Consider the following 24,910-nt stretch of genomic DNA (forward strand, 5'->3'; position numbering starts at 1 on the left):
CTCAGTTTTAAATAAAGAGCAAAAGGCTTAGTTCCAGAGAAAGAAATCAGTGAAGTGGAGGATTTGATGTCGTTAGTATTACTATCATTGTTTATATTATAATTATTTTAGTTTTGCTTTGGTTTGATGTCTGCCAGAAGCCAAGCAGTGGACGTGTGGCTCCATTTCAGCACCAGGACACTTGAACAGCACCATTGTGAGTCTTCTAACCACTCTGTGGCTCCTAGTTAAATTTATGCTTACCCTCTGGCACTTTTCACAGAGGGTCCTTTCAGTCAAAACCAGACAAATTATAGAAAAACAGAAAGCAAGGTAATAAGAACATGTCCTGAATCAATGTATAATAGTCTCAGTGATGCTTTTTCCTGGAATGGAAAGTAAATTACATACTGAAAACATGAAATGCAGTATTAAGGTACTGAAGCTAGGCAGGTAAATAAATTTCTTCATCTTTAATACAATTATAATCCAAGAAACATTGATCATAAGAAAACTCTGACATTGGATAGCTATCCATTTTAATGCATTTGAGTCAGATAATTAGATTAAAATATTTTTGATAGATTACCTAGTTGGAATCCTGAAGTCTACATTATTTCCCAACTTGTAAGCCACCTGCAATGTAGCTGATCCCACTACTCTCTGGATAGCTCTTCTAGATGCTGCTTTATCTACCTGGAACTGAGAGATCAGATCAAACCCTATAGAATGGGAAAACAAAATGAAAAGTCTAAAATGAGATTGGTTTTATTTTTTTCCACAACTTTCCCAAATAAAAAAAAAAATCAGGTTTATAGAAAGCATGCATTTTCAATAGGGTACATTGCTACTCACCTGGTAAGTCATCTTGGCCAATCCTGATCTTTGGACAGAGTTCATTTCCACCATTAGAATTGGAATTGACAGGGAATCCTGCAAAAGAGATAGCATGTCATTCTACTTCATCCACTCTAACTTAAAGTATAATAATAATAAAATAAAATAAAATAATAATAATAATAAAATTTAGAACCAGAAAATAGCAATTGACCACAAAAAAAAGATTTCAGGATGTATCAATAATAATAAATATTTAAAATTCAATATTATACCAGCTTGCTTAGAGGTAAAGTGTTTGGCTTTACCTCCATGCCTCTACGATTATAATCTGTCCACCTGCAACTCATCCTGGAAGGGGTGGATGCAAGGCACAAAGTTGCTCTAATAATCTGGCTGGGGAAATGTTCGTTTTGAAGAGGTTAGGCATTTGTTCCTTTTGAAACCAAAGCTGAATGGTGTCCTGAATGGCACAGGGTTAGAAATCTGTTTGGAAAATTCCTGGTGGTTTGGGCTAGAAAATGTTCCTTAAACACCACAAATTTTAGGATTCCAATGAGATTCCAGAGCCAACCTTGGTCCAGTTCAGTGGGGCTTCTGGAGAGTAGAGTTCCTAGGAATCTTTGTCAGATATAGGGGCCTGGGGAAGTCTTGAGATTCACTAATCCTAAATAAAATATAGAGGATGCATTTGATTTCATAAATTCATTCTAAGAGATCAAATAAAAGTCCCGATTAGATTAATCCTAACATCTTAGAACTGGGAAGAGTAAAAAGAAGAAGAAAATAATCATGAGAAGGATTAAATCCTCAATTTGATAAGAAATCATAGAATGGAATTGTGTTCTCCTTACACAAATGGAAGGTCAAAGGGAAGAGAGTTTTTTTCACCACCACAGAAGGCTTCTTGGAAATATCCAACCTCAGTGCCTTGCTAAGATTCATCTGACAACAGAGACTCTCTAGACTTCAAAAAAAGTATTATTCAGTTACAAAGCATGGGCCCGGCGCTGTGGCTCACGCCTGTAATCCCAGCACTTTGGGAGGCTGAGGCAGGCAGATCACCTGAGGTCAGGTGTTCAAGACCAGCCTGACCAACATGGTGAAAGCCCGTCTCTACTAAAAATATAAAAAATTAGCCAGGCATGCTGGCACATGCCTGTAGTCCCAGCTACTTCGGAGGCTGAGGCAGAAGAATCACTTGAACCTGGGAGGCGGAGGTTGCAGTGAGCCGAGATTGTGTCATTGCATTCCAGCCTAGGTGACAGAGTGAGACTTCATCTCAAAAAAATAAAAATAAAAATATAAAAAAGCGTGGGCCTAACCATAATGGTACATCAAACAGGCTCTTTATACTCTCCTCACCCCAAATTGTTGAGGTCCATCCATCCATCAGTCTATTTATTCATTCATCCAGGTATTCACCCAACATTTACCAATCACCATCTCTACTAGGCACTGCACTAGGCACTGCAGCTCACAGATTGGCCTTCCTACCAACTGTGATTACTGACAGGACTTACTTTCCATACCCAGCATTGACCATGGAAAACCAGATTCTAATGTATCCCTGTGCCCCAAAGCTGGATTGAAGAGTGAGGGTGTGAAGGACTATGAATGCCTCACTCAGTCTGCAGTCAACCACAGCCCTGCCTGATCATTTCTGGGAATAAGTGATCTTTGAAAGTCTAGAAACTATGGCCCTTACTGGGGCGACGCTTGACAGCTGCAGATGCCCAGGGTTCCAGGAAACTGCACACAAAGAAGAAAACTGGAATTTTCCTGAAGAAGAGAGAAGAAAAGTGACTCAAACAGGAGTCCCTGCAGATGGAAAATACTTCCATATTTTCAAACCTAGTAAACCTAATTAATGTAAGGTGATCAAATCTCAGTATAGTTATTTTTTTCATTTCTTTTTTTTTTTTTTTTTTTGAGACGGAGTCTCGCTCTGTCACCCAGGCTGGAGTGCAATGGCGCGATCTCGGCTCTTTGCAACCTCCACCTCCCGGGTTCAAATGATTCTCCTGCCTCAGCCTCCTGAGTAACTGGGATTACAGGCACGTGCCACCACACCCAGTTACTTTTTCTATTTTTAGTAGAGACAGGGTTTCACCATGGTGGTCAGTCTGGTCTTGAACTCCTGACCTCGTGATTCTCCCGCCTCGGCCTCCCAAAGTGCTGGGATTACAAGCATAAGCCACTGCACCCAGCCTTCATTTTTACTTTGAAACCCTACTGAGAGATGTAAGGAACTCATGTTTCCAGACCCCACTGTCATTGTTGTTTTATTGATCTCACCTTCTCGGTATCTACCTATCTCACTGTTTTGGTACCTATTTCTTTTTCTCTGGGTTCTTTCACCTTTGATTGCCTTCCTCTCTTTTTCTGTGGCTGTCGCTTTCTCTCCCTTCCTCTGTCTTCGGTTTTTTGTGTCTGTCTTCGGTTTCTCATGCTTGCCCTCTTGTCTTACTCTCTCATCCGTCTCTCTCTCTCTCTCTGTCTCTCACCTTGAGGCTCACCTACTCTCATCTTACCACTGCTGCAAAAATACAGACCCTTGGTTCTGAGGACCCCCAGCCCCATCTCCCCACCACTCTTTCCAGGGTTATTGTCTTACCAGCAGGTCTTCATTTTCCCAGTTGATTTTCTTTGTTTGCCAACAGTCCCTATGCAGAAGGGGTTGGAAGGGAGTCACTGTCCCCTCACGACCCCTTCACTGTTACCCTAGGACTATGTGTTCTGGGCCCAGCCTTGGTCCCTCCTGCCCCCGGTGAGGGCTAAAAGCAAAGGGAGAGAACCAGAGGCATCTCGTGACACTTTAAACTGAAGCAAAGGAAAGGGGTGGGGAGAAGCAGCGCTGTAAGCCCAGGCCTAGGGGTGTGTCCTCAAAGCTAACAAGGTTATACTGAAGGAGGGATTTACAGGGGAAAGTTTGCTGAAAAGAAAAAAATAAAATCAGGATGTGGGGAAATTCACCAGAAAGATCCAGGCAAGGTGCTATAGGAACACAGTAGATGCTTTTAGATCTACTATAGGAGTACAATGGCAGCTTTCAGAACTGCTATAGGAATACAGTGGAAGCTTTCAGAGGGCTGAGGTTCCAGTAAAAATGTGCCCACTGGGAGGCGGAGGTGTGGAAACTCGTGGGAGCCTTGGTGCCCGATCAACCTAAGTTTCAATCCCTGTTTATTCTGAAGCTTACTAGCTGTGTGTCCTTGAGAGAGTTACTTCACCTTTCTGTAACCAGATGCCCTAACTGTAAAACAGATTGAAAATGCTTACATTAAAACAATGGTTTTGAGAATTAAATGAGGTATCAAAGGCAGAGGGTCTAACACCCAACAATCATTATTTGTCATCATCTTCATAGCTAACGCTTCATTATGCACCTCCGTCTGTTGAAAATGCTCAAAGCTTAATGCCATTTAATTCTCACAACAACATTATAAGGTAAGACTGAAGTAACCCTTATTCTCCAAATAAGAAAGTTGAGGAAGCGGAAAATGAAGTAACTTTTTCAAAGTGCCATGCCTATTACTAAATACACATTCCCTCTCTCTACCTCATGGATAGAAATCCTGATAAAATGTAACATCAAGCCCCCTAGTTGTTGTTTATTCTTAAACTCTGAGACTACCAGAGTTGAGCAGAGGACACTGTATCTGGAAAGAAGCAACATATTATCCTCCGTTAACAAGGTGAGAACAAATTACAAGGAGCACAAACCTAGAGAGAGGTATGTTATCAGCATCGCTATCACACATGTCATGCCCTTTCTCCAGAACCTGAGCACCTAAAGAGAATTCCTTATAGCCCCCACATCACCCCCCTTCCCACCCACTCAGCATGGCCAACCTCTGGCCTTGTCTTGAGGGACACGGGTGGTTACTCCAAAAACCAAGACTCTAAAGGTCAGAAGATCCAATGATCTCAAAAATCACAGTACAAGCAAAGTAATTTTTAGGTGAACTTTTTTTTTTTTTAAGAGACAGGGTCTCAGGTCTCGCTCTGTCCCCCAAGCTGGAGTATAGTGGCATAATCACAGCTCACTACAGCCTTGAACTTCTGGGCTCAGGGGATTCTCCCACCTCAGCCTCCTGAGTAACTGGGATGATAGTCATGCACCACTGCACCTGGCTTCTTGAAATTTTTAAATTTAGTTTCCTAATTGATTTAATTTTTATTTAATTACAAAACAATAGCGTTGCTTCTTATTTTTCATTTGTTTATTTCTTTTCCAAAAAAGTCCTGTCAGCTTCTGCCTCCCCCAGCTCATTGATGAACTGTAAATCAGGCAAACTTAATATCCATGCTCTTGCCCTTTTATTTTCTACTCATAGCCCACTTGTTGGAGTCCTGTCTCTCTTTCCCAGAGGAACACCCATTTCCTTATGCTGTTTGGGGCTTTCTACAGGTCCCTGTCATTTGCCTTCTGTCTATCAAAATTCCCATTCCCTAGTGCAGCCATCCTGGCTCTGTGACAGAACTACAAATGACCAGATCTTAGCTTATTTGTTTAAGTCAGTCAGGGCTCATGTGAAAGAAGCGGTCTATTAACCTCAGAGGAGAAACTGTGCAGCTGGGGACCTTCCTGACATCCTGAAGTCACAGGAGGTAAGCCAGCCAGAGATTCACAGGGGAAAAGGCATTTTCCAAAGGGACTGTCCATTGAAGCTATTTATTTGCATGATTGATCCTCTCATATTACTTACGCTGGTAAGAAAGGAGAGAGGGATTTTTCATTATAATGAAGTGTTTGGGAAATCCTTTCATTGCTTTAGAGATCTCAATTCCGCATTTGCCCCTCTCCTTCCCATTGTAATGAATCCTCTTCAAGTAGAATTTGAAATCAAGTGAGGGTGCCTTTTAATTAAAAATGAAAGGATAGAGAGAAAAATAGGTTTGCTTATAAGTGGTGTGGCTTTTTTCTAGCTTGGCAGTTTTATTTAAGATGGTAGGAGCAAGCCAGAGCTATTTTAAGAAAGAAAGTAGGCTGGGCACAGTGGCTCACGCCTGTAATCCCAGCACTTTGGGAGGCCAAGGTGGGTAGATCACCTGAGGTCAGGAGTTCGAGACCAGCCTGGCCAACATGGCGAAACCCCATCTCTACTAAAATACAAAAATTAGCCAGGCCTGGTGGCACGCGCCTGTAGTCCCAGCCACTCGGGAGGCTGAGGCAGGAGAATCATTTGAACCCAGGAGGCGGAAGTTGCAGTGAGCCGAAATCCCACCACCGCACTCCAGCCTGGGTGACAGAGTGAGACTCCATCTCAAAAATAATAATAATAATAAAAAGAAAGAAAGTAAATCCCAGGCCAGGCAGGGTGGCTCATGCCTGTAGTCCCAGCACTTTGGGAGGACAAGGCAGGCGGATGACTTGCACTCAGGAATTGGAGACCAGCCTGGGCAACATGGTGAAACCCCATCTCTACAAAAAATACAAAAATTAGCCGGGCACAGTGACGCACACCTCCAGTCCCAGCTACTCAGGAGGCTGAGGCAGGAGGATCTCTTGGGCCTAAGGAGCTTGAGGCTGTAGTGAGCAGTGATTGCACTACTGCACTCCAGCCTAGGCGAGACAGTGAGGCCCTATGTCAAAAAAAAAAAAAGAAAAGAAAAAACAAAAAACAAAAAAGAAAGTCGATCCAGAGAAAACAAAGATATATACAATATTATTTAAGGAAATTTTTTTTCCTCCCTCCACTCCCATTTTCTATTAATTTTGTTTCCTAACACGACATTAGAATCTCACAGACAGCAGTGCAAATGCCACACTATTCTGGTCTGGGTCAGTTGCACCCTAAGGTCATAGACACATAAGCTTTTTCACCCTTAGCATTGTTTCCTCACCTTACCTAACAGTTTGGTTCTGAAAAACCATGTAGAAATGAAATGTGGTCAATCATATCAGATTATAAATGAACTAAGACAGCTTAATATTTAAAATGATCCATTTTATAAATAGAAGTGTTTTGTATAGAACAGTTATACTTTTCTTTGTATCTCCTCTCATCCCTCCCCCACGTACTTTTTCACAGAATGCACACGCACTAATCTCCTTCTTATAAATCAAGAATATTATTTACTTAAAGCTTAAATCGGGGAACATCATCACAAATAATCATCTTTCTTGATCATCTACTTTCTTCCCTTTGTTTATTCAATCATGTATTGAATGACTATATACAGTAGTATATGTATCAAGTATGTGCTGGGAGTTGAGGAAGCAAAAAGTGTGAATAAACACAGCCTTGCCCTGAGGAAGCTGACAATCCAGCATGGAGGACCAATATGAAAGTGACCACAATTCAGAGAATAAGAAGGCTGTAGTGTCACTGAGAACAAGTATTAGCATAATCCAAGGTCATCGGGAAATTTTTAATACAAGAGATGAAATCGTAAAGGATACTAAGGCTACTAAGAGAATAAGTGGGTGCAGTATGTTTTAGACAGAGAAAACAGAAGATACTATAACAAAAAGGTAAAAGAGGACATTTGGGAAGCAAAGAATCCTTTCATTCGGTAAATATCTATTGGTGCCTCTTCTACCATGCTCCCTGAGTGACCTTAACACCAGAGAGACAACCAGAGAAAGATCAGGTCCCTGCCCCTATGCAGCTTACACACTGGTGGGAAGAGAGGTACTAAACACATTTACAAGAATAGACAAAATAATTTCAGGTGGAAGCATTATGAAAAATATAAAAGAAGACAATGTGTCATAGAGACTGTAGAAGGTTTAGAAGCTGGTCTAGGTTGAGGGGTTAGGGAAGGCTGCTTTGAAGTCGTTAATTTTGACTCAGACCAGATGAGAATAAAGAGATAAGATTGGTGGGTAGATTGGAAAAGGGGTGGGGGACAGGAAAACTACCTGGTTTTGAGCTTGAGCAACTGAGTAGATGGTGATGTCATTTTCTGAAATCACAAGTAGGAGGACCACGGGGGAGGAGTTGGGTAAAGGATCTTGAATGACATCAAAAGAAAGCATAGACATTATTCTGGCTGTTATAGGAACTGAGAGAAGAGTTTGAGGCCAATAATGACTTTTTTGGATGTGTCTTTAGAAAGATAGTTCTGGTGTTGCTTGGAGGATGGATTGAATGGGCTTTATTACTACGTATACAGATACACAACCAGAACAAAAGTTTCAGAAAGCAATAGTTACTCATATAAATGTATTAAATTACTTTATAATCAGTGAAAGGTCAGTAAAATGTAGAATTATAAGTGCCTAGTGACTTAATAGGAGGAAATATGGAAAGTTAAGGAAGGAAGTAGGAACCTGGAATAAGAAAGCTAAGTTTCATTTATAGCTCCGATGAGTGACTTTCTTTGTTTTCACCATTGGGAATCTTAAATGAGGAAAGTGTCGTATCCCTTCCAGTTATCTTTATGTTAATAAACTAAGTGAAGATTGGACAGAACTAACAAAGGAATTAGTCTCCAATGGTGGACTTCCAGAGTTTTGAGATTAAACTTTGAGAGGTGAGAAGCCTTCCTGATGCCCCTGTAATCTTAAATTGGCAGGTGCCTCTAAGTGAGGCCATCCCTCTTTGCCTGCCTATCATTTTAATCTTTATACTGTAACTGGTTCCTTTCAACTCTGGCCTTTTATTGTAGCACTTTTATCAAGTCTGCAGCTTCCCAGCTACTTGGGAGGCTGACGTGGGAAGAACACTTGAACCTAGGAGTTCAAGACCACTCTGGGCAACATAGTGAGTCCCTGTTTTTAGAAAAATAAATAACCTTTAGCTTTTTGCTATAGAAAATATCCAAATAGAGTCTGGACAATGCTGGATGTAAAGAAAACTGTGAAGCTACCTCTAAGCATATTGTTTGTAAATACTGTGTACCATTTAGAGGATAACATGGGGGATTCACATGAAGTTATGTGAAAATATTTTATAAGGAATAATACCTAAGTGCCTCTCTTACAGTTCTCCAGTAGAATGTATTTTCAATTTTTGCCACAAGGGGGAGAAGTTATTTTTATAGTAATATGTACATTTTTTTATTTTAAAAATAGAATTCACACAACTTTACAGCATCTATGAACATTTTGCTATCCTAATTATGTGTGTGTGTGCATGTGTGTAAACAAGATTCTGAAAGTCTTGCATGAGAAAAATTTCAAAGGAAATTAATAACAAAACCAAAACAGTTTTGAAGAATGTGCACAGTGGACACAGGAATTGAACAAAGTTTACCATGATTAAAATTATGTTTTCTTAGTTAAAAAATGAATAAATAAATGTAATATATTCCATTTTCTGTTTTATTATATTTCATTTTTGAGTGATGATAACCAAATCAGTGAGTAGATTTCAGGACCAACTGATGGGTTACAACTCATGGCTTAAAAAACATTCGATTAGAAAAGAGTAGACATTAGAAGTGCCAAAAGATCTCTTTCCCCTTGTTTCCTGGTATGGGCACAATAGTTGGGATGCCCCATGAAACTCATAGAATAGTAGGGCAAGTTCCTTAGTTTTAACATGACTATATATTTATTTTAAAACATTCTTTTGAAGTAAAGTAGCTGTAAATTGAGAGTTTTAATTAAACATACCACAACCCCCATATTTAATGAGTTCATAGGTTAAATTAAAGAAGTATTTTTAAAACTAGCTTCCTAATGGTATTTAATTTTAAGCTTTATTCCATCTATCTTTACTTTAAAATAAAAGACCCAAGATGCCTAATGGCACCTACCAGTTGTGTGAGGATGCTGCAAATTAGTCACAGCTAGAGCCTGAAATTTATCACAGAAATCTGGCTGAGAGGCTGATTAACAATTAGAGCTGCTAAAACTAGGGCTCCCACAGTTTTACATTGGGTTCAGTTTTACTGTAAAGAAATTTCACCATAATCAAAGCTCTATTTTTAATCTTCTTATTTTGGCCCAATACTTGTAATTGTAGCCTAATCATCTATAGCAAGCACATAGAGCCCATGGCCATTTTTCTCTGAAATCACTCACAAACAAATGTGTTCTCACCATAGAACGTTAATACAAAAACAGGTTATTTAATGTAAAATTCCCCCACTCCTAAGCTTTTCAGCATATTACTTTTGCTCTCTCTAAAGTATGAGCATTTCCATCTCCCCAAGGAGGAGAGAAATCAATTCCCCTCCATAGCACACGTGCTTCCAGGAGCTGTTGCTGCATTTGCTGCCTTGTGAGTCTTAGGTCTACAGCAGCTGATTCATGTCCTAAGCCTCTTTTGCTCCCTTCAATGAAACACACTTATTGGCCCAATCAGTATGTTTCTTTACCTACTGTAAAGCCCTCAATCTTGTCTCATCAATAATACCTTCCCTTTCATAATGCTCTATGGTTTTTCAAGACCGTTTCTTACCACAATTTCATGGCTTGTTAAAAACATACTACTGGGCATTACCCCCAGAGGTTCTGGTTCAGGATATTGAAGATCAGTCTGAGAATTTGCATTTCTAGCAAGCTCCCAGGTGATGCCAATCTCCTGCTGATCCACTGAGAAGTGCTGCCCATATAGGTCATGTTTTCAACACCATTAGGCTACCTCTCCTTTGTTACAATTGGCATCGATTTGTAGACTGTAAGTGTATGAGTATTTGCTTAATAAAATTTTAAAATAATTATCAGTTGAACCCATAACTCCTACTGAGAACTTTTGAGCTCATGAAAGGAAATTGTATTGATTTCCTTACTAGACATTAATTAAGGAAATTTACATGGCAGAATGAAGTATAGAAACCTAAGCCTTCTCTTCTGCACTATTGTCCTTTAACAACCTACTACTACTAATAAAAGTGTGTACCTGAATTGCACGTTAACCTTTACCAGTAAAATGTAAAAAGGTCATTGCTTCTCAAATACCTCGTTCTCTTTAATGAAATAAACTTTAAATATACCATGTTTTAGGTTACATCTACGAAGTTTCATATGCATTCACTAGCTTTCACATGCTGGGAAAATGTTTTCTCTGCACTAGGTGGCAGTATAATCCTGAAATTTGAAACCTAAGCTAAGGCATCAAAGACGAATTTGATTTCCAGTCTTCAAGTAGATAACTTTGATTTTAAGAAAATATTTCATTCTTGGTTATTTTCCATATGTATAAATTGAAGTATTGTAATTGACTTCTTTTTAGGGTTCCTCTCAAAAAAATGTGCAAATACAATGCACCCTGAGGTTCATGAGAGCCTACTGAAGGAGAAAGACACTAAACGAAAGATTAAAATTAACTCTGCCTTCATAGATGAGCCATCCACTCTGACCTCACTAACCACCACCAATTTCAGCCTTATAACTAAACAGAGCCAAACTCAAGGTTAAGAATGTGGGCTCTGGAACCAGATTGCTTAGGTTCAAATCTCAGCTCCACCACTTTCTAGCTGGGAGACCATGGAGAGGTAATTAACCTTTCTGACTCATCTTATTTATCTGTAAAAATGAGTAATGAAAGCACTCACCTTATAGGTATACTATAAGGATTAAACTAGAGCCGAAAATGGTACCTGGCACTCAATAAATTTTAGCTACAATTTTTCTTATAACTCACTCTCCTCTGCTTTCTTCTTAGATTCAACCCCAATCCGTCCAGTAAATGGTGGCTCATTTAGATCTTAGAAGAGTGTGGCTGTGCTAAATACCAAAAACTATCCTAGACAATATACAACTACTCAAAAAATCCATTATAGATAGCAAGGTAAATCAATTGAAAGCCCCCTTCTCCCTTCCATATGCACATCTTTGTCTGTTTGCTACACTTTTATGATTCTTCCTCCTGTAATACTGCCCTTGATAAGTCCTTCAAGCTCTTCTCATCAATAATACTTTCCCTCTCATAATACTATATGGTTTTTCAAGAACATTTCTCATCACAGTCTCATTTGTACCTCGCAACAATCCAGCAAGACAGATGTGACTCTCCTGTTTTCCTGGTGAAGAAACAGGTGAAGAGACCTGTATGAGTTCGTGGTTATATGTGACAAATCTACTGACTGACTCCTGAACAGATACAAATAAAAGGCAACTCCAGTAATCACTGGTGACCAGTCAAACAGCTATTTACAAAACACTGCATACAGGAGGACCGATGCCTACTGATTAGTCCCTTTTTGGGGACATATGTGTATATACATATATATATATATATATATATATACACATATACACACACACACACACACACCACACATAAGTATATGTATACATATGTGTATATATACATAAATGTGTGTATACATGTATATAATTGGTTTCTTCATTTTAAAATATATGGAAAAGTAATATATGTATTTGGTAACATGTATTATATTTAAAAGTAAGATATGTATTTGGTAATAAAACAGGATGACTATAGTCAATAATAATTTAATAGCACATTTTAAAATAACTAAAAGAGTACAACTGGATTGGTTGTAACACAAAGGATAAGTGCTTGAAATTATGGATACCCCATTTACCCTATGATTAGTACTTATTGTATGCATGTATCAAAATATCTCATGTACTCCATAAATATATATACCTATTACATACCCACAAAAATTAAATGTTAAAGAAGTAATATACGAACATTTTGGAAAAGTGGAAAATATAGAAATAGAAGAAAGAGAAAAAAACAGTCTCACCACCCAGAGACAACTCGCTATTAACATTTTAAGATGTTTTCTTCCAGTCCCTTTTCTACATACAAGCTGTGGTCATACTCTACACAGTTTCACAACTTCCTTAAGTGCACACCACTTAAAACACTCATGCACGTGCTTTCACAAAATTTAAATGCAATCATATAGCACATACAAAAAGATAGTAAAACCCAGGTGTAAGAACTTTGCCTTGAAGTCAAGATTATAGCTTTTAATTCTAACTACTGTAACCTTGAGAGAGAAAACAACTATAGAGAAAGAGACACTGAGTAACTGGGAGAGGTTCTTCCAGCAGGTCTTGGTTTTTGAAAGACGTTCTTTTTCTCACCCAAAGCCATGTGGGACTATAAACTTGAAGCCAACCACCTAACCACAAAACCACAAAGGCATGTGTAGACATTCCAGTGGCACCAAAGGGCAACCACAGGAGAGTCCTGCCTCCTACCGTTCCTTAAATCCAAACATCTCTGAAACCATGACTAACTCCAGGAATAGCAGTAGCAACTGACATGTGGGCAGGTGAGAAAGAGCCTTTGTTCTTAAAGACTCGACTTAGAGCCACGACAAACTGAAAGGCTCTAGCATTAGCATACTTACAGTGATTCCAGAGAGTGGTCAGTCCAGGGTGGAGCAGCAGAGATGGAAAGGCAGACAGGCAGTACCAGGATAGTGACAGAGGAGGAACAGAATCACGATTCATATTATTTCAGCCTGTCCTGGCCAAAGGCCTCGCCAGGGCTCTCAGGACTTTTTTAGAAGTGCAGTGTAAGGAGGAAATGTCAGAAACTATACTTCATACTTTTTAAAATATATATATTTTTTATGTATATCATTCATTATTTTTGCTATTTTACAGGTGAGGCAAGTAAGGTTCAAAGATGTTAAATAACTTGCTAAGGGAAATTCCAAATGGCAGGCCAAAACCAAACGTTGGTTTCTCTAACATCAAAGCTGATGTTCTTCCTATAATTTGTCATATTCTGAGTATACATACATGCACATGCACACACACACACATGCACACACATACATGTGTTTAAGGGCAGTCCCCGCTTCACTCTGCAGCTAATTGTTCACTATTACTGTCTTTTCTTCATAAACTCTCAAGCTGGAAAACATCAAGACTTGCTAAGAAGACTTGCCCTTGTACTAATCACCAACTTGGTGCTGTAATTGTCCAAGGGCTTACCCTACTAATGCTTTGCTAAAAGCTACAAAAAAGTAGTGCTAAAATTCTCTCATACAAAATATCTCATGGAGAGTGATCATTCCTGTGTGAGTGTCCTGGACTTTATATAAACTCTTTATTATTGACTCAATTTATAGAGCATTTGTGAATTTTTTATGTATTTCTGGTATTTTTTTTCTATATTTCCCTGAGGTTCTATCCATATGTAAATGTCTCAGCTTCTAAATTCTCACACATTAGGGATCTTGATTACAATCTCTCCCATGCTCCATTTATTACCTACCGCAGTCAATCATTTTGTATATTCCTAGGCAGTCAAACTTCAACAAACATCGTATGTAAAGCACAGTGCTGGCCAAATAATGTCTTCTCTGTCCTCAAGGAAGTAGGCGGGACACCCACACACCCCAAAACTATGGAACACACTTTGGCCTAAAAGGACTCCCCAAAAGAAAGTAGAACCATAAACAAAGTACTCTAGAGACAGAAAGGCAAAATGACTGATACTCTCCAGAAGGATTCAAGAGTGTTTCACAGAGGAAGTAACCTCAGCTTGACCCTAAAGAATAAATCCTATTTTACAGGCAAAAAAAAGATAGAAAGTTTTACAAGGCAGTTGGAATAATGTGAACAAAAGCTCAGAGGCTTGAAAATGCATGGAGTGTAATTAATTACATTTCAAATATAACTTAGCTTTTTTGAAAATATTGCGTGCCATCAACGCAGAAGTTGAGAAAATGCATGTTATTAAACAATATTTAGTAAGTAAATAATATGCCAACAATGTTTATGACTTTCTTACATTAGCCTACCTTTCATATTAATATTTTGCTACTGAAAATTAAATCAACAATTCATCTGCTACAGTGGAAAATCTGAAAATTTGGATTTTGATTACAGAACAACACAGTTCTAGGAGAACCCTTATTTTGGCCCACAACGGATTCTCTATTTAGAGATTCCATCAAGACATAAAGAACACCAGGTGCCCTGATGTCAATGTCAAGGGAAAAGAGGCAAGATGTCTTCATTAGGATGTAAAAAGTCATTTGCTGTCACTTAAATTACAATTCTTTTTTTCTGTTAATACTAGTAACAGGCTACTAAGCTTGCTGAAGTTTGGTGCTAGGAAGGGTTAATGGCATAGGCAGAGAGCAATGCTTTCATTTCCTTGGAGGAAAGCTGATGGGTAAATAAAGTACACATTACTTTAAAAAAAAATAAAGATCGAGGAGAATCTTGGGTACATACTAAGAGAGGGCTTCAAGCTGCAAGAACGAGGGCATAGTGCCAAGAATGGGAGATGCATTATGTGCAGGGAAAAGATTTGAAATTGAAGTTGCTCTGAACAGTGAAATGAGCTCTCAAGTGGAGCCAAAGGGAGACAGGGAAAAATGCAGAATGTAGCTGCAGCAACTCAAATGGAAATCAGCATGTCCGTGGTGAATTTCCTAAAACCTCTTCAGTCAAGTAGAACAAAATAGTAAAAAAGCAATAAAAGAATAAATGACCTAGAATTATTGGCCTTGCCAAGCACAACCTACTATGTAGCACTGGTTTCAGAAGCAGATGTAGAGAAATTGCAGCCCCACAAGGCTTCCATCACTATAGATGTTCTTTTAAGCTTTGTTATCTGACAGGACACTGTTGAACGTGTAAAATGTTATTACAAGAATCACAGGAGTAATCAGTAGAAATGTGTCTCTTGGTACAATATTGGGAAATGTCATTTGGCTATGGATTTGTACCATAATAAAGTTGTCCATAAACACACACCATAAACACAGGAAACAAGAAATAAATAACTTTAATATTATATCCAGAGGCTAAATAATAGATTGTTGGTATGTTATTGTGAGTAGTTATTTGAAAAGAAAAGAAAAAAACAAGTTAGTTGACCCTTGTTGGATTATAAATAACCATAAAAAGACCTTTTTTTAAAGCAATTGAGGGATTTCCAAAAGCCTCCAGGCTTTGCTGTGTTGCCTAAAGAGCCCTCCATGTTCATTCCTATTACTCTGTGTCCAGAATTACACTGGCTGTGAATTCAACTGTAATTTGTACAGTTGTAATTCATGTGTTACCTTTAAAAATAAACACTTTATGTGAAACCCAAGTACTACGGTTTTCTCAAATGAGAAATAGTGAAACTAATTTTAATGCAAGACTTGTCTCTCCGTGTACTATAGTTCCAAAAGATCACTTATCTTCTCTGTAGCATGCTGCATGCCCAGTGTTTCCAAGCCCTTCTCAAACAAGCCCCCACCTCTTCCACAAAGCTGATCTGGTACCTCCAGCCAGATATTCTCCGTTCTGCTCAATCATAGGAAGAACTATTTACATGAAATGACATTACATTCTGTTCTATAGGCAGAAGGGTACAGTAGAGAAAGCAGGGGGCATCTAAAATCAGGAAACTTAGACTTGAGCCCTTGTTCCTTTCATTAGCCTTGTAACACTACTGAGCCTGTTTCCTTTTTTGCCCAATAGGGACTTATCTTAGGGGCTCATTGTGAGGCTCAGTGAATTAATCCATGCAGGAGAGCTGGAAAAAATGTAAAGTGCTCTACAAAGGTAATTGCTTTTTCAGAATTAATATTTAGGGAGCATCATTATATGCAGGACACAGTTTTGAGCACTGCATAGTAATCAAAGCTGAAGAAGGCAGATTTCCAACTCTCATGGACCTTAAAATATAGTAGAGAAGTGAAAACATTTACCTTAATAATTAAAACACAGGGTATTAAATAGTAAGTGCTTTAAGCCATATCCCCAGAACTTCAAGTCAATTTGACAAATATTCATGAAACAGGCTCTTGAGATACAAATGCAAACATGATGGGTCACTGTCACTTATCTCGTGGGGAGGACAGATACACAATAATTATGGTAATACCAGGCAGATAATGATAAACACTGTAGAGTAAGTGCGTACATACTTGGAATTGATTAGGTCTGGGTAGATAGACACACAGAAAGGTTTTTGTCTAGTTCAGTGGTAAAGTTTGATGGGCGATAACAGAGCATAGCAACTGTTTCTAAAGATTGAGTTTTTACTTCCAAACAAGATAAAAAAGGACCAGATCTGACATCAGATTGACCAGCTCTGTGAGGCAGCTGGATGCTGGGAAGATGTGGAGGTGACTGCGGAGATTCAGCTGAGCTGGAAAAACACTCAATTAAGATATTAATAGTGGGTTAGGAACTTCTACAAGGCCACAGCAGAAATCAAACAGCAATGGGGTAAGAAGAGTATGGTATAAGCAGAGGTTAAGGAACTAAGGGATAGGAAAAGATATAACAGTGGTTAAAGGAGGACAAGATTTTTTTTCTTCATTTGTTTAAAAATAATACATTTAAAAATAACTAACACTTGTACTGTTTACTACATGCTGGGTATTGCTAGAAACATTTTACCTATATTAATCCATTTATTGCACAGCCATAAGTTGTAGGTGCAATTACCCCTCAGTAGTGATGGTGAAAGTGAGATAGGGAAAGCTGACATTTATAGACTGAGAAAAAGGAGTCAGTGCAGAGAGAGATTGAAGACAAAAGGGAGGATGCCCTGGAACTCAAAATAGCAAGAGCTCAGGGATGAGGGGTTGATTGTCATTTTCCCTTCTATACTATTCTTTGACTCCTAACTTCTTCACAATAGGAATTATCACTTTCGTTTTTGTTTTTTTGTTTGTTTGTTTGTTTGTTTGATAAAGAGTCTCACTCTATCACCCAGGCTGGAGTACAGTGGCATGATCTTGGCTCACTACAACCTCCGCCTCTCGGGTTGAAGCCATTCTCCTGTCTCAGCCTCCGGAGTAGCTGGGATTACAGGCATGTGCCACCATGCCCAGCTAATTTTTGTATTTTTAGTAGAGACGGAATTTCACCATGTTGGTCAGGCTGGTTTCAAATGCCTGACCTCAAGTGATCCCCCGACCTTGGCCTCCCAAGGTGCTGGGATTACAGGTGTGAGCCACCATGCCTGGCTGGCATTATCACTTTCATAATTAGAAAACTAAACAATATAAAAATAAGAGATCACTTACTTATAGTTTATATTGTTTTTAAATTATTCTATATTTCTTCTGTGTTAAAATATGCTTTCTAATAAGAAATTAGCTCCCTGCATGTAGGAAGGGTGCCTTATTTCTTTTTCCACCCCTTCAACTGGCACCGGTTGTGTGTGTGTGTGTGTGTGTGTGTGTGTGTGTTTTAAAGGGAAAAAAATTAAGCCCAACAAAACCCAAACCCTTGTTAATATTGCTCAAAATTTAACTAACTACCCTATGTTGCTGTCTTTAAAAACTTTTTATGGTCTGTTTTTAATTATTTTGTCTTCCCTCTACTTCCCCTCTCAGTATATCACATTCTGTCACCACTATTCTTGGACCTTAGAAAATAGGAAAACCCAGGGGGAGGAGCCATGATGGCTGAATAGGAATAGCTCCAGTCTACAGCTCCCAGCGTGAGCGATGCAGAAGATGGGTGATTTCTGCATTTCCAACTGAGGTACAGGGTTCATCTCACTGGGGAGTGCCAGACAGTAGGTGCAGGACAGTGGGTGCAGCGCACCGTGCGTGAGCCGAAGAAGGGCGATGCCTCACCCAGGAAGCGCAAGGGGTCAGGGAATTCCCTTTCCTAGTCAAAGCGGTGACAGATGGCACCTGGAAAATCAGGTCACTCCCACCCTAATACTGTGATTTCCAACGGGCTTAAAAAATGGCACACCAGGAGATTATATCCCACAGCTGGCTCGGAGGGTTCTACGCCCATGGAGTCTCGCTCATTGCTAGCACAGCAGTCCGAGATAAAACTGCAAGGCGGCAGCAAGGCTGGGGGAGGGGCAGCTGCCATTGCGGAGTTAGTTGTTTGATTAGGTAAACAAAGCGGCTGGGAAGCTCGAACTGGGTGGAGCCCACCACAGCTCAAGGAGGCCTACCTGCCTCTGTAGGCTCCACCTCTGGGGGCAGGGCACAGACAAACAAAAAGACAGCAGTAACCTCTGCAGACTTAAATGTCCCTCTCTGACAGCTTTGAAGAGAGTAGTGGTTCTCCCAGCACGCAGCTTGAGATCTGAGAACAGGCAGACTGCCTCCTCAAGTGGGTCCCTGACCTCCGAGTAGCCTAACTGGGAGGCACCCCCGAGTAGGGGCGGACTGACACCTCACATGACCGGGTACTCCTCTAACACAAAACTTCCAGAGGAACGATCAGGCAGCAGCATCTGCGGTTCACCAATATCTGCTGTTCTGCAGCCACCTCTGCTGATAGCCAGGCAAACAGGGTCTAGAGTGGACCTCTAGCAAACTCCAACAGACCTGCAGCTGAGGGTCCTGTCTGTTAGAAGGAAAACTAACAAACAGAAAGGACATCCACACCAAAAAACCATCTGTACGTCACCATCATCAAAGACCAAAGGTAGATAAAACCACAAAGATGGGAAAAAAACAAAGCAGAAAAACTGGAAACTCTAAAAAGCAGAGCGCCTCTCCTCCTCCAAAGGAACACAGCTCCTCACCAGCAACGGAACAAAGCTGGACAGAGAATGACTTTGACAAGTTGAGAGAAGAAGGCTTCAGATGATCAAACTACTCCGAGCTACGGGAGGAAATTTGAACCAACAGCAAAGAAGTTAAAAGCTTTGAGAAAAAATTAGATGAATGGATAACTAGAATAACCATTGCAGAGAAGTCCTTAAAGGACCGGATGGAGCTGAAAACCAAGGCACGAGAGCTACATAACAAATGCAGAAGCCTCAGTAGCTGATGCGATCAACTGGAAGAAAGGGTATCAGTGATGGAAGACGAAATGAATGAAATGAAGTGAGAAGAGAAGTTTAGAGAAAAAAGAATAAAAAGAAATGAACAAAGCCTCCAAGAAATATGAGACTATGTGAAAAGACCAAATCTACATCTGATTGGTGTACCTGAAAGTGACGGGGAGAATGGAACCAAGTTGGAAAACACTCTGCAGGATATTATCCAGGAGAACTTCCCCAATCTAGCAAGGCAGGCCAACATTCAAATTCAGGAAATACAGAGAATGCCACAAAGATACTCCTCCAGAAGAGCAATGCCAAGACACATAATTGTCAGAGTCACCAAAGTTGAAATGAAGGAAAAAATATTAAGGGCAGCCGGAGAGAAATGTCGGGTTACCCACAAAGGGAAGCCCATCAGACTAACAGCTGATCTCTCAGCAGAAACTCTACAAGCCAGAAGAGAGTGGGGACCAATATTCAACATTCTTAAAGAAAAGAATTTTCAACCCAGAATCACATATCCAGCCAAACTAAGCTTCATAAGTGAAGGAGAAATAAAATCCTTTACAGACAAGCGAATGCTGAGAGATTTTGTCACCACCAGGCCTGCCCTAAAAGAGCTCCTGAAGGAAGCACTAAACATGGAAAGGAACAACCGGTACCAGCCACTGCAAAAACATGCCAAATTGTAAAGACCATCAAGGCTAGGAAGAAACTGCATCAACTAATGAGCAAAATAAACAGCTAACATCATAATGACAGGATCAAATTCACACATAACAATATTAACTTTAAATGTAAATGGCCTAATTGCTCCAATTAAAAGACACAGACTGGCAAATTGGATAAACTCTCAAGACCCATCAGTGTGCTGTATTCAGGAAACCCATCTCACATGCAGAGACACACATAGGCTCAAAATAAAGGGATAGAGGAAGATCTACCAAGCAAATGGAAAACAAAAAAAGGCAGAGGTTACAATCCTAGTCTCTGATAAAACAGACTTTAAACCAACAAAGATCAAAAGAGACAAAGAAGGCCATTACATAATGGTAAAGGGATCAATGCAACAAGAAGAGCTAACTATCCTAACTATATAAGCACCCAATACAGGAGCACCCAGATTCATAAAGCAAGTCCTGAGTGACCTACAAAGAGACTTAGACTCCCACACAATAATAATGGGAGACTTTAACACCCCACTGTTAACATTAGACAGATCATTGAGACAGAAAGTTAACAAGGATACCCAGGAATTGAACTCAGCTCTGCACCAAGCGGACCTAATAGACATCTACAGAACTCTCCACCCGAAATCAACAGAATATACATTCTTCTCAGCACCACACCACACCTACTCCAAAATTGACCACATAGTTGGAAGTAAAGCACTCCTCAGCAAATGTAAAAGAACAGAAATTATAAAAAACTGTCTCTCAGACCACAGTGCAATGAAACTAGAACTCAGGATTAAGAAACTCACTCAAAACTGCTCAACTACATGGAAACTGAACAACCGCTCCTGAATGACTACTGGGTAAATAATGAAATGAAGGCAGAAATAAAGATGTTCTTTGAAACGAGCGAGAACAAAGACACAACATACCAGAATCTCTAGGACACATTCAAAGCAGTGTGTAGAGGGAAATTTATAGCACTAAATGCCCACAAGAGAAAGCAGGAAAGGTCTAAAATTGACACCCTAACATCACAATTAAAAGAACTAGAGAAGCAAGAGCAAACACATTCAAAAGCAAGCAGAAGGCAAGAAATAACTAAGATCAGAGCAGAACTGCAGGAAATAGAGACACAAAAAACCCTTCAAAAAATTAAAGAATCCAGGAGCTGGTTTTTTGAAAAGATCAACAAAATTGATAGACCGCTAGCAAGACTAATAAAGAAGAAAAGAGAGAAGAATCAAATAGATGCAATAAAAAATGATAAAGAGGATATCAACACCGATCCCACAGAAATACAAACTACCATCAGAGAATACTATAAACACCTCTACGCGAATAAATTAGAAAATCTAGAAGAAATGGATAAATTCCTCGACACATACATCTTCCCAAGACTAAGCCAGGAAGAAGTTGAATCTCTGAATAGACCAATAACAGGCTCTGAAATTGAGGCAATAATCAATAGCTTACCAACCAAAAAAAGTCCAGGACCAGATGGATTCACAGCCGAATTCTACCAGAGTTACAAAGAGGAGCTGGTACCATTCTTTCTGAAACTATTCCAATGAATAGAAAAAGAGGGAATCCTCCCTAACTCATTTTATGAGGCCAGCATCATCGTGATACCAAAGCCTGGCAGAGACACAACCAAAAAAGAGAATTTTAGACCAATATCCTTGATGAACATTGATGCAAAAATCCTCAATAAAATACTGGCAAACCGAATCCAGCAGCACATCAAAAAGCTTATCCACCATGATCAAGTGGGCTTCATCCCTGGGATGCAAAGCTGGTTCAACATATGCAAATCAATAAATGTAATCCAACATATAAACAGAACCAAAGACAAAAACCACATGATTATCTCAATAGATGCAGAAAAGGCCTTTGACAAAAGTCAACAACCCTTCATGCTAAAAACTCTCAATAAATTAGGTATTGATGGAACGTATCGCAAAATAATAAGAGCTATTTATGACAAACCCACAGCCAATATCATACTGAATGGGCAAAAACTGGAAGCATTCCCTTTGAAAATGGGCACAAGACAGGGATGCCCTCTCTCACCACTCCTATTCAACATAGTGTTGGAAGTTCTGGCCAGGGCAATCAGGCAGGAGAAGGAAATAAAGGATATTCAATTAGGAAAAGAGGAAGTCAAATTGTCCCTGTTTGCAGATGACATGATTGTATATCTAGAAGACCCCATTGTCTCAGCCCAAAATCTCCTCTAGCTGAGAATCAACTTCAGCAAAATCTCAGGATACAAAATCAATGTACAAAAATCACAAGCATTCTTATACACCAATAACAGACAAACAGAGAGCCAAATCATGAGTGAACTCCCATTCACAATTGCTTCAAAGAGAATAAAATACCTAGGAATTCAACTTACAAGGGATGTGAAGGACCTCTTCAAGGAGAACTACAAACCACTGCTCAATGAAATAAAAGAGGATACAAACAAATGGAAGAACATTCCATGCTCATGAGTAGGAAGAATCAATATCGCGAAAATGGCCATACTGCCCAAGGTGATTTATAGATTCAATGCCATCCCCATTAAGCTACCAATGACTTTCTTCACAGAATTGGAAAAAACTACTTTAAAGTTCATATGGAATCAAAAAAGAGCCCGCATCGCCAAGTCAATCCTAAGCCAAAAGAACAAAGCTGGAGGCATCACGCTACCTGACTTCAAACTATACTACAAGGCTACAGTAACCAAAACAGCATGGTACTGGTACCAAAACAGAGATATAGATCAATGGAACAGAACAGAGCCCTCAGAAATAATGCCACATATCTACAACTATCTGATCTTTGACAAAACTGACAAAAACAAGAAATGGGGAAAGGATTCCCTATTTAATAAATGGTGCTGGGAAAACGGGCTAGCCATATGTAGAAAGCTGAAACTGGATCCCTTCCTTACACCTTATTCAAAAATTAATTCAAGATGGATTAAAGACTTAAATGTTAGACCTAAAACCATAAAAACCCTACAAGAAAACCTAGGCAATACCATTCAGGACATAGGCATGGGCAAGGACTTCATGTCTAAAACACCAAAAGCAATAGCAACAAAAGCCAAAATTGACAAATGGGATCTAATTAAATGAAAGAGCTTCTGCACAGCAAAAGAAACTACCATCAGAGTGAACAGGCAACCTACAGAATCAGAGAAAATTTCTGCAATCTACTCATCTGACAAAGGGCTAATATCCAGAATCTACAATGAACTCAAACAAATTTACAAGAAAAAAACAAAAACCCCATCAAAAAGTGGGCGAAGGATACGAACAGACACTTCTCAAAAGAAGACATTTATGCAGCCAAAAAACACATGAAAAAATGCTCATCATCACTGGCCATCAGAGAAATGCAAATCAAAACCACAATGAGATACCATCTCACACCATTTAGAATGGCGATCATTAAAATGTCAGGAAACAACAGGTGCTGGAGAGGATGTGGAGCAATAGGAACACTTTTACACTGTTGGTGGGACTGTAAACTAGTTCAACCATTGTGGAAGTCGGTGTGGCGATTCCTCAGGGATCTAGAACTAGAAATACCTTTTGACCCAGCCATCACATTACTGGGTATATACCCAAAGGATTGTAAATCATGCTGCTATAAAGACACATGCACGTGTATGTTTATAGTGGCACTATTCACAATAGCAAAGGCTTGGAACCAACCTAAATGTCCAACAACGATAGACTGGATTAAGAAAATGTGGCACATATACACCATGGAATACTATGCAGCCATAAAAAATGATGAGTTCATGTCCTTTGTAGGGACATGGATGAAACTGGAAACCATCATTCTCAGCAAACTATCACAAGGACAAAAAACCAAACACCGCATGTTCTCACCCATAGGTGGGAATTGAACAATGAGAACACATGGACACAGGAAGGGGAATATCACACACCAGGGACTGTTGTGGGGTGGGGGGAGGGGGGAGGGATAGCATTAGGAGATATACCTAATGCTAAATGACGAGTTAATGGGTGCAGCACACCAACATGTCACGTGTATACATATGTAACAAACCTGCACATTGTGCACATGTACCCTAAAACTTAAAGTGTAATAATAATAAAATAAAAAAAAAAGAAATAGAAAAACCCTTCTGGGGCTATCCAGATAGCAGGTTTGTTCTTATTGCCTCTTATTTTCCTGTATTGGAGATTTATAAGACCTAGATAGTCAAGTAATAATTTGAGCACACTGCCATTTTGTTTCCTTGTCATTTTCATAGGCCAAGGTGAGTTATCAATTAAATTGCAGTCTTTTACATTCAATCTTTAAATAATTTAGCTTTCCCTTAAGCTACTGATTGTTGAAACTGGTTGTTTGTTGTTTATGTTGTTTATTTAGGGGAGGAGAAAGCAAAAGTGGCTTTTTATGTTATTGTTTTCTTTATTATTGTTTTCTATGTTTTCTATTCCTCCCTTTCCCCTCCTTCCCTTGTAGTGAGCCCATCCCCAAGGTTCATGTTTCTCTTTATTCCTATGAGATCTATTCCCCTTAGCTTCCTCGTTACTCTACATTAAAAATCCAAGGAATGCAGCCTAGATTCCCAGTTTCCATATATGAGAAGTACTTCCTTTCAAGTTCCAATGTGGTTCTAGTAGAGTTTTGTCTGGGAAAAGTCACTGGGGAGGAATAAAGATAAACACCTTGCTTGTCTTCATACCCTGGCCCTTGTGTGGACCTACATTTAGTACATTCACAAAAGAAGAATATGTTGTAAGTGTGCATACACTTCACACTTCTCCCTAGAAGTGCAGGTAAGAGGGTACCCAGGAA

General features: G+C 39.5%; 1 protein-coding gene across 1 annotated transcript in view; it reads right to left on the reverse strand.

Moving 5' to 3' along the window:
* The window catches only part of COL9A1 (collagen type IX alpha 1 chain), an 86,606-nt gene extending 82,999 nt beyond the window's left edge, over positions 1-3,607 (reverse strand). Inside the window, exons 1-4 of the mRNA XM_054686006.2 lie at positions 3,434-3,607; positions 2,525-2,598; positions 835-912; positions 569-701 (exon numbers count right to left, since the gene is read on the reverse strand). Coding sequence (XP_054541981.2) covers positions 569-701; positions 835-912; positions 2,525-2,598; positions 3,434-3,447 — 299 coding nt within the window. The 5' untranslated portion in view covers positions 3,448-3,607. The remainder of the gene's footprint in view (positions 1-568; positions 702-834; positions 913-2,524; positions 2,599-3,433) is intronic.
* Between the last annotated feature and the right edge of the window lie 21,303 nt (positions 3,608-24,910).

The sequence above is a fragment of the Pan troglodytes genome, chromosome 5, assembly GCF_028858775.2.
Source record: "Pan troglodytes isolate AG18354 chromosome 5, NHGRI_mPanTro3-v2.0_pri, whole genome shotgun sequence".
NCBI classification, from domain to species: Eukaryota; Metazoa; Chordata; class Mammalia; order Primates; family Hominidae; genus Pan; species Pan troglodytes.